Raw genomic sequence first — 10,963 nt, forward strand, 5'->3', positions numbered from 1 at the left:
ACACATGAACACTTAAGGTTGGAGTTAACACAACAAATAAACGAATGGCTTGGCCATACAGGCAGGTCAACAAAGTCAAACAACTTTCTATGCAGCATCTGAACATGTCATTATGCTATGCATGTAAAAAACGGTGGACATCACATTATGAGTACAATGAACCAACTTCAAAAAGGAATGATATGCCATTTATAAAGAGAAAGAAGGTTGCCAGGATACCAGATGAAATTTTTAAGCCTTATATTGATGACAAAAATTGCAAGATCATGAATCCACAAAAGATGCCAGTAAATGAATATGTAACATTACTTCTGCTTACACCTCAACCTCAGATGCCAAGGTAAGGCCTTAGTCAAGGTCAGTTCTAGGTAAAGTTTACACCCGATGCTCTGGTGTGGTAGGTTATTTCTTCAGACACAAGGTGTGTACACAGGATCAACCTTTAAAGAGAGCACTAGGAATCTCTCCTAGAGAAATTCAGAGTTACTGACCTTCAAAAAAAAAGCATTTTAAACTAACAGAAATTTATTAAGATAACATATAAAGGTATTTTCTTTGGATATTTAATTTTTTTACAAAGTATTGAAAAATATTTTTTATCGCCTTGGGGGGCACGCGCCCCTGTGTAGGGCTCTGCTCTAGACAAGAAGATTCAACAGGAATTCATGATTATGAGCACAAAAAAGCTTCAGGAGGGAGATTTACCACAAACACTGCCTGGAAAAAAAATTTATCCCTTGGTTCAAGTCTCTTTCTCTCAAAGAACCCAAAAACTCAACTCAATTCTGTTTAGGATGGATTGAGCATCTGCTGTTATACCAAAGACCAGGGTTTGGTTTTTGACATCAAAAACTGGTTAAAATCATCAAAAACATAAATGAATGCTTTTTGATAATGTTTTGATCGCCAAAAACTGCCATGCGTCAAAAACCTGCCAACTCTGCCAAAGACAGCACTGTCCTCTTTGGAAAAGATGGAATCTGCTTCATGTCAAGCAATAAATTCATCTGGAATGTATCCAAAATTGTTGAACTGAACGATTTTGAGCAAATGAGAGCAAATTCTATGAGACCTTGCAGCTAAACCCTGATCCAGTTCGAAAGAAATCAAACCAAAGTCTGGAAAATCAGGTTAAAAAAAAAGTTCTGTAAAAAAACTATTTGCCAGCTTCTAACAAAAGCTTCACCTCAAAGCAAACCAGAACACATATGTAGCAGTTATTTTCAAATAAAAATTTCATCACACTGTAATAAAAAATAGAATGATTTTGGAGCATCAAGTCTTTTTAAAGCTTCTTTTGTTTTTTGGGAACACGGGGATAACTAATATCTCTCTGTCTCACGCATGCTTTACATCATACCTAAAAATATTGAGTTAATCTAAAAAATAAACTGAGATAAGTCTGGCTTATAGTGTGTGTCATGGCTCCTAGGGGCATCACAGTGAGTTGAAGATATTGATTTAGGCTTTCAAGTGGTTCTTTTATGAGAGAAAATATCTACCAAACTGTTCTTGGGAGTCGCAGATGAATCATGAATTGGGCAAGGGAGCCGCGAGTGACAAAAATTTGAGAACTACTGGCTTATAGAAACACACAGCCGAATTAATATCTTGAATGATTAACCCCTTACAAGTTTTTGGCAACAAATTTAGACTGTATATAGTTGCAGCAATAAATCATTGAAACTGATTTATGATTCATCATAATTATTGTTGACAATGAGAAACAAAAACCTCTAATGTCCAAATTAGTAATAGTGGTACAATACGTTACATTAAAAGTATTTTAAATGTATTATGAAAGTAATTTTAATCACCTGAGAAAGGCACATCTCTCAGAAAAGTTGGTCCTAGTCCACGATAAATAGAACGCAATCCTTGATGCCGTACTAAATTTTTCATGGAATCATATATTTCTATAAACAAAAATAATAATCAGTCAAAAATAATGGTTTCTTTTTTTTAATTCCCATTTTAAAATCTTTCTGCTGTTATCACAATGCTGAAATGCAAAAATTTTTAATTTAATTTTTTATTTCATAAAAAAGACAACACTGTTTTACAGGCAATATTTTTTATGACACTTTAATTTACAAGAAGTCTATTTATATTTCACAGATTGAAAGAAAATTAAATTTGTATAAATATATACATACGAAAGAGCACTTTTTCAGCCAAAAAATCAAGTATATATACATATATTTGTTTAGGAAAATTTGAACATGCAATAAACTCACAATTGCAATTCAGAAAATGCTCACATTAGAAGGTGTAATTTTACAATATATCTGTAATTGAAAGGTTTACTGCAAATAGGAAGGAAGCTCCATTTTCTTGAAATTTTGAAGGACAATAATTTGGATCTGCTATAACCTCAATTTATTACCAAATTTTTTTTCTGGTCATCACTTTAGGTTATTCCAAGCTCTAGAGCATAGTTCCCCAACCTTTTTTGTCTCACCGCCCCTTCTTCAGAAATTTTTTTCTCCCATCGCCCCCCAATGCAATCTAATCCATAAGATCCTATGTTATACCCGTAGCTTTTACCACCCCCTCCCCCTGGAACTTTCCATTGCTCCCAAGGGGGTGTTAACGCCCATGTTGGGAATCACTGCTCTAGAGCTTTGAGCATCAATTAAAAGAGTTTCTACACATGATAAGATTCAAAACTCCAATCACATGAACATTGGAGATTTTGGGACACATGTGCCTTAGATGGAACATTGAATATTGCCTACACTTGAAAAAAAATGACACATTCTTATTAGACACAATATCTCCTATTCTTTTGACAATGATACTCTGCCTTTTGAATACATTAGGATGTAATGAAATTAATAGTTTTGACGTACTCAAGATTTAAATAAGACGTATTTTAAGAGCAAAACAGTGTCAGATTAACCACTCTGGAAGCAACTTGCCCACAATATAACATAATATAAATATATCTTTGCAGTTTCTGGAGGCCACAATTTGTCTAACATTGATAAAATGAAAATTATTGTGTTGGTAGTGCTTCACTATATGAACTCTGTAGCATACAAACCCATATACCCATTTACTTGAAATTCTATATTTTATTTCTTACTTCTAGCTCATTCTTAACATTCAATATTTTTGTTGTGGCTGGACTTTTGACAGTTTCATAACATTTTTCATCTTTAATACAGAAACTTAATATTACTTTGAATTTTTTAATCAAGGTTTTGACATCATAGACAATGAACAAATTTTAAACTAAAAATGTTCCTTTTTATGTCAATTTTCATGTCATTTAGAGTTGAAACATAGATCAAATTTTTCCTTTAAAAAAATATTACAGAACCCACCAATATAGCTGAGTTTCTTTGACTGCATTTTAGTACGGACCAACTCCAAAGGGCTAATGAGTGTAGCGGCTAGAGCTGAATGAAGAAAAATTTATCAGATATAAAATTTCACTTATAACAAATTTAATACTGAAGGCATGAACAAGGATTTTTAACAATCAATATTGGAATGTGAGAAATACATATTCAATTAGTATGTATATATTTACAATTTAATTTGTAATGTAATTTAAGAAATTCTTTAGTATTCAATGATATATAACATTTTTTTGAATAACAATTTGTTTCCATTCCCATGAACCCACACAATACAGAATCAATATTAAAAACATTGCTTATAACAAATTCTCAAATACATGAATATCCAATAAAATAAGAATTTTAGGAAAAATTGGCAAATTTGCTTCTTGCAACAATGCCACTTTAGGTGTGAAGTTAAGATTTTAATTCAGAAACAAATTCAAACAGGAAATAATATCCCATGAAACACTAAGAACTGCACAGAAAATTCTGAAAATAGCTTGAAAAACCTGTATTTTTGGTTGGACCTACTTCTTATACAATTGGCTCAGTTTTTCAGTGTTCATTTTAATATGTTATCTTAGCAGTCCCCTTCATCTTCCTATTTACTAGCAGGGCAATATATCATCCTTGAAATGGAAACTGACACACTCACTGACCATTCAATCACATGTCATTTAAAATCTTCAATCATCACATATGGTTTCAATAAAAATTCAAACTTTTGTAAAATCTAGAAGCTGATTCACTCTTAGATTTTATGGCAGACTTAAAAATTTTGTGCAAATTTTGGATTATTCATACTGTTCTGTTCAAGCAGTAAGTATCAGAAACTGATGAAAAGATGCAAGATTTTCAAGTACATACTTGAGGTAATTCTGAATAAGAAATTTCCAGAGCAAGGCTTGTTTTCGCATGCAATCATATTCATTAAAGCAGCGTTTCTCAACCTTTTTACAGGACCAGTAAAATATATCTGAAACATGTCGACGAACCACTATGAGTAGTGTGACTATATGAACTGTATTTTACAGAACATTTCTGTATTTTTAGTTGGACAGACATTTTATACAATTGGCTCAGTTTTTCAGTGAAGTTCATTTTAATGTTATCTTCACTGAAATTGTAAATGTAAATAATTTACATATTATAAATTATCATGTTATGATAAATATGACTATAGATATAAATATCCATCACATATTTGTCTTTTTTTTTCAGGAACTACATTTCAACTGTAATTCACTGTACTTTCCAATAGCCCCTAATTTATCTCCAAATGGAAATTTTTTAGCAATTTTAGCAATAACCAGTGATTTTGCCGACTTGTAACAAAGTTTTTGTCAACAATTAAATGTCCTTTTTTGCGTATTCAAAACCCTAGTTTTCCACATTTTCTTCAATAGCATTTGATCACCAGGCTTCAAGTTTTTTAGTGAAGTAAATTTTTTTTACTGCGATTGGCAATAGCTCTTAATTTTAGAAATAACTAACAATTTTATTGCAAATTGCAAGTTTTAGCAACAATTAGCAATATCCTGTACACAGGATGGCAATTTTCCATGCATTTCTTAAGGAAATGTGATCACTGAAAGCATGAGGGTCTAGTTTTTTATTTGAACCCACGAGGATATTATTATGAATATCAGTTTCACACAACTGAATAAATTTTATTTCATTCAACTGAAGTCTGCCTATGGACCACCTGTACCATAGTCACAGACCACCTCTGGTCTGGGAACCACAGGTTGAGAAACGCTACGAAAAAACATTTGTCAGCCAAATCTGAATCCATTAGCCAAGTCTGAAGAACCAAAAAAAAAAATCTTCATTAGCTGAAAAATTTGCAAGACAAGTTACTCATTAATCATAGTATCATTGTATATGATAAAATCAATTACAAATAAACTCTTACCTCTTGCAGAACCACCAGCAACTGCTGCTACCCATATAGGTGGTTTAGTGGCATTGCACATGTATGTTAGCTTATCACGAATTTGCTCATATATTGTGAAATATGCAACAGTAGATGGCACTGCCATGACCCTAGCAATGAAAAAAAATATTAAAAAACTGATAAACCATATAACTATTGTTTTAGGAATGGGCAGAGATACAGAGGTCATGGAAGGGCCTCGTCCCCCCACAACATCAATGATTTTTGCAGTTGAACCTAATAAATTATATACCTATGTATACAAGGTGATTTAAATTGTTTGTCCACAGGACTATTTCTGCAACAATTGACTTTAAAAGTATCCTTTCAGTTACAAAGAGTTTTCAAATGACAAAAATGTGGTTTCTTAAAATGTTGTCATTTATTTGAGGGGTTATACACTCTGCGATGAATGGTCATGATGTGTTTGCTGCATGGGGTGGCAGATCAGCAAGCAAAGAACACCCACGAGCCCTATATGGGTCATGACAAAATAAAGGTGAAATCGCATTGCACTAATCATAGACACCAGAACCTAGGGCCTGAGGCCATTTGGGCCCCCCCCCCCCTGCAACAAATTTTGCAGTGGACTGAGCCCTCCGAATAATTCTGAAAAAAAGCAATGCAATGCACCTTCCTCCTCCTGTGTACGCACATGCTTGAGTCCTGCATATACAGGACGACCAGCAACTTTCAGCGCCTCCAATGTTTTCTTCATGTGGGCACCTCTGGCAATAATTATAATATAGATGCGATAATTGATTTTTTTTCATTATTTTCAAAAGATACTGCAAGCCGGTAACTTGTGACTTAATCAAATCTGCCATACATTGAATAAGGGGGCTTTTATGCATTTAAGTGTGAGTTTAATTGAAATTAAAATTTGCATTGAGTCATTTCAAGTTGCTTGGTGAAGTTCATAAGTTAACCATGTGAGTGTGTGCACATGCATATATCATTTATAAAAGTTTAAAAAAATTTACAAAATTTACATTGCTTTTTATTTCTATGAAAGTGAAAAATATGAAAAATCTCACAATGTAGGGGGCAAACCAGACCATAATGACTTCAGGCCTTCTGCTCTTGTGATCTTTATAAAAGCATCCTGAATTAAAAATGAAAATATTAATGTCACAAAATCATTATTTACAATATAAATATAAACTGTATAATTATAAATCAAAGCTATTCGAATTATTTTTTAAGGGAATTTATTGGTTTCATTTAGATGACTTGTTTCACACATAAGAAAATAAAAAAATCAGGCATCCAACCTTTTGTGTTTTCTGGGATAAATTTAGGGAAAACCCTTTTTTGGTACAGTGGAACTTTGGTTAATGAGCAATCTGTATAATGAGCAAGTTTTGATTCGCTTAACAAGCAATGATTCACACTATGAGCAAAAATTTTTTGCTTTGTTTATTGAGTTTCCGGTTATCACAACTGAGGCAGATGGTTTTTTCACTTTCATCCACACACAGAATTGTGGGTAATATTCTCCAGTAAGTTGTCTCCCGCCAGTGTGCTTCACTCAAAAAATGAACACACATGAGAGTTTGACTGTTTACGACACTAAAAGTAACATTGTAATCACACGTCAAAGGATTTTTTATTCTGCGTGTAGTGACTCGCTGTTTAAGTAGGCTACCCGTGCTCCAACGATGACCTCCATGAAGAAGAAGGTTGAGAAGAAAAGCCGTAGGAAGATGATTACTCTGGAACTTAGGAAATCATCGAAAAGCATGACCAAGGTATGGGAGTCGCCGACATCACAAGATCTTATAAGAAGTCTACATCCACAATTTGCACAATGTTAAAGAAGAAAGACGAAGTAAGAGAGCTAAATACAGCGAAAGAAGTTTCGAGAGTATCAAAGCAACAGCCACATGTGCTGGAGGAAGTAGAAAAGTTGCTGCTCATGTGGATCAATGAAAAGCAACTAGCTGGTGATACTGTGACTAAGAACATTATCTGTGAAAAACAGTTTGTTGGTTTTCTGTGGTTCCCAACTTCAAGGTGCGAATGCGAGCCGATCTCCCCTCTAAAAAGTCTCGCCACAGAAAGCAACAGACCTACAATCAGTACAAACGTAATTCAATCATAACACATCACTCACTTCAAACTTCCCAAAGTTTCATGTCGATTGGATGAATGGTGTAGTAATGCATAAAGGACAGACAGACTGACAGACATACATTTGTTTATATATATATATATTAAATTTTGGATAATTCAAAATTTTATGAACTCCCCTTGAGTTTTGTATAATTTAATGTTAAAATTTCTTGTTTAATTTGAATGTTTTGGATAATTCGAAGCTGGAGGGAAAAAATTATGATTTTTGTATCAGAAAATTTAGTTTTGAAAAATTTTGAGTCACACAGACTTTGTTTTATTTGACCAAGTTGTTAAACAACAAATTTTCAAAACAAAAGTTTTGAATATTCTGTTTTTCTCGGTTCTTTCTATGATAATTTAATACCTATTTTGATATTGTTCAGTTGGACTGCATCGAGAATGAGTTCCACTTAATGCCAATTATGTTGTTCAACCTACTACTACTAAACCATACATGCACCTCATCCATATTCCTCTGCGGAACTTCTAACGAATTGGTATATGTTGGTATGTGTGTGTATGGGTTGTGAAGTCACCTGACGTGAAGTTTGTTTCTGTGTAATGCTTGTTATGTGTAGTGCTGCCATCTGCCACCAATTTCTCTTACTATGTGCTATATATTTTTTGAAGCCTATCTCCATGTACTATCACTTAATGTTGGTATAGATTAAAAAACCCTTAATTATTTATGATAACATAACAGAATGGGTATTCCACAGAGAAAAATCTGATACTAAAGACTTAACATGAATCTCAAATCATTTTTCAAAAGTCAGATCCAAAAAAGTAGATCAAGCATTAAAAGTAAACCTTTTAATAAGCTTAGAAGTATTATCAGATTTAATCTGATATAAAAATGTATTTCCAAAATGACCGTAACAGAATGGACATTTTAAGATGGGAAAAATATCGGGACATGAACAAAAACAGTTTTTTATAATAAAAAAAAATGTCACAATTTTATTGTCAGTTTTATTAAGTTTTCTGATAAAAAATTTCAGATTTACACCAAGTCTCTGTTTAATACTTTTTTTAAAGCTAGGACAGAAGGATTTTGAGATTTGGCTACAAACAATTGATTTTTACAAAAAAAATTGATACCATTCACAAATGTACAAACGAAAAATATTTTTAGAATTTTAGTGAATTAAGGATTTCTAGGGAATCGAATTAGGAATTTCATTCAGAAATTTGACATTTCCAATACAAATTCTTCTGAACTTTATGCCAAGTAACTAAAGTTTTTTCTACAGACTAATTACACAGACGATGTGGGTAAGCAGCGTGCCACTCTGTTGGCTATTTGTGGCATTAAGACCTTGGTTTTTCCAAGAAAGGTCTTAATGTCTCTTTTGATGAAATCTTAACCTTGCTTCAAAATTATTTCGGCCTGAAGTGATCAGAAATTTTTCGCAGTTTCAAATTTCATTATTGAGTTCAGAGTACACATGAAAGTGCTAATGCCTATGTCACTGAACTGTGTAAGCTCACAGAGGAATGTTATTTTGGAGATATGTTGTCTGAACGCTTGCAGGACCAATTTGTCTGTAGCATGAAGAACAGTGATATTGAAAAGAAACTCTTAGCTGAGTCTAAATTAACTCTAGGCATTGTCATTTCTATTGCGATTGTGAGCAGAACCATTGCTTTTCAGTCAAGGCATATATACATTTTCAGAAGTCATCCAAGGCTGCCAATTGTGTTGATTTTGTTGCATGCAATCACAAAGGAAAAAATTTGTTTCTGAAAAATTCATCCGGAAATAGGACTGGGGGTTCGAAAGTAAAATCAGAAAAACTCCCTTGTGGTGGTAATAATCGATTGGATTGCAGATTCTAAACAGTGGTATATCAGTTTTGTGGCATCAAAAATCACATAAAAAAAGGTGTACCAAAAAAAAATTGGAACAGGGGATCGCCTCATGCTAATGAAGTAAAAGTTCAGCAGGAATATGTGAATTGATTAAAAAACTAATTCTCCTACCAATCAAAATATATTCATTAATGTCGAGGGTAAAAAATTATGAATGGAGGTAGATTCAGGAAGTTGCTACTCCATTATATCAAATTATACTTTCAAAAATAGTTTTCCTAAATTCAAAAGATCCATACGGTTGAGAGATTTTCAGAAAAATGGGATCTCCCTTATTGGAAAATGTGTTTCCACCAAAACTAAAACTAACCCCCTCAACTCTCGAGGAAGTGTCCCTTCTCATATCACACTGGCTGACTCCTGCCCTGATACATATAGACATGTTTCGCCACTAGTTTGCTCTCTATACATATTTTTTCCTGTTGTGCTGCTTGCCTTTATAATTGCATCTCGTTTGATCATTCAGTGTTAACTAAAATGTTAAATAAATATATTTATGAAAACAGCCTGTCCAAAAATGAAGTTATTCCTAGAGTCAATATGCATATTTCTCAAGTAATTTATATGCTTACAACAGTTCCAGAGAAATGTTTTTCCGTTGCATGATGCCAATAAGGTGGCATGCAGTCTTTTCCAGTAGCATGAAGTCTACAGCATAATTCTTCAATAAATCCATTACAATACAGGAAGCACCTGCTTGTTGCGAGATTTTTTTGCTGACTTTGTAACCGAACTTTAACAACATCAAGAGGAGTAACTGAAACAGAAAAGTCAGATATAAAACAACAACAAACACCATAAACTACTTATTACTTTTATCTACGACAACTTTTTTTCATGTATATTTCTATTCTTTAGCCAACCTCCAATATAATAAAAATCTTGTAAGAACTATTAAGTTAATAACTAGTCGTACAACTGAAAAGTTTTCAAAATCGATAGTACATTATCACACATCATACTAACCAACGAGAGAAGTAATAATAGCTCCGGTACAAGATGCGATCATTCGATGTCCAAATGAAATTTCTTGATTAAAGCTTTCCTTTTTCATTTTGCCCTGACTCCATTGAGTATGAGCCATATTAGTTCTATAATTATTTTCAGTCCGATTCATAGTAAATTCATGATTTGCCGACTAGACTAATATATGTACAAAGTTCATGTATAATTTAATACAATCCTACAATAGGAGATAAATAAAACCTTATTACATAACGCCATAACTTCACGTGCATGGTTTGTTTACCATTAGATATCTTATTTTTGAACATGCTGTTGCCAGTTGCGATTCCAAATTTGTAGGGATAATTATTTTTCTAAGTTCGGGTCGTCTCAATTATATCGAAAGTCTCGAAAGATGATCATGCATAACAGTCACAAAAAGTTCTATTATTTAAAATTGATCCAAAATAATTACGAATAACAACAGTTCTTTTGTTAAATATTTTTACTATGTCGTATAATTAATATTTTTAATCCGCCACTGTATTTGCAGTTTTGTCTCTCCCTTTCACATAAAAAAAAAACTCAACCCCCCGAAAACTACTACTACGAATCTACGACTCGGAAGATAGAAGACAATCGATAATCTGTTATTGAATAAAAGTCACAACGGACAAAATTTTAAGTACAGGGTTTGTGCTTTCAAATTATAAATTTCATAAAAGATTGATACAGCATTTAG

At 33.0% G+C, this 10,963-nt stretch overlaps 1 protein-coding gene across 1 annotated transcript in view; it reads right to left on the reverse strand.

The window, feature by feature from the left end:
• Positions 1-10,550, reverse strand: part of LOC149065745 (mitochondrial glutathione transporter SLC25A40-like) — a 27,901-nt gene extending 17,351 nt beyond the window's left edge. Inside the window, exons 1-6 of the mRNA XM_089253536.1 lie at positions 10,243-10,550; positions 9,849-10,033; positions 6,324-6,391; positions 5,266-5,396; positions 3,330-3,404; positions 1,818-1,916 (exon numbers count right to left, since the gene is read on the reverse strand). Of these exons, the coding sequence (XP_089109662.1) occupies positions 1,818-1,916; positions 3,330-3,404; positions 5,266-5,396; positions 6,324-6,391; positions 9,849-10,033; positions 10,243-10,393 (709 nt within the window). The 5' untranslated portion in view covers positions 10,394-10,550. The remainder of the gene's footprint in view (positions 1-1,817; positions 1,917-3,329; positions 3,405-5,265; positions 5,397-6,323; positions 6,392-9,848; positions 10,034-10,242) is intronic.
• Between the last annotated feature and the right edge of the window lie 413 nt (positions 10,551-10,963).

This window comes from Pholcus phalangioides, unplaced genomic scaffold (assembly GCF_987345545.1).
Source record: "Pholcus phalangioides strain wild (caught in Gottingen) unplaced genomic scaffold, Ppha-v1.0 ptg000039l_1, whole genome shotgun sequence".
Classification (NCBI taxonomy): domain Eukaryota; kingdom Metazoa; phylum Arthropoda; class Arachnida; order Araneae; family Pholcidae; genus Pholcus; species Pholcus phalangioides.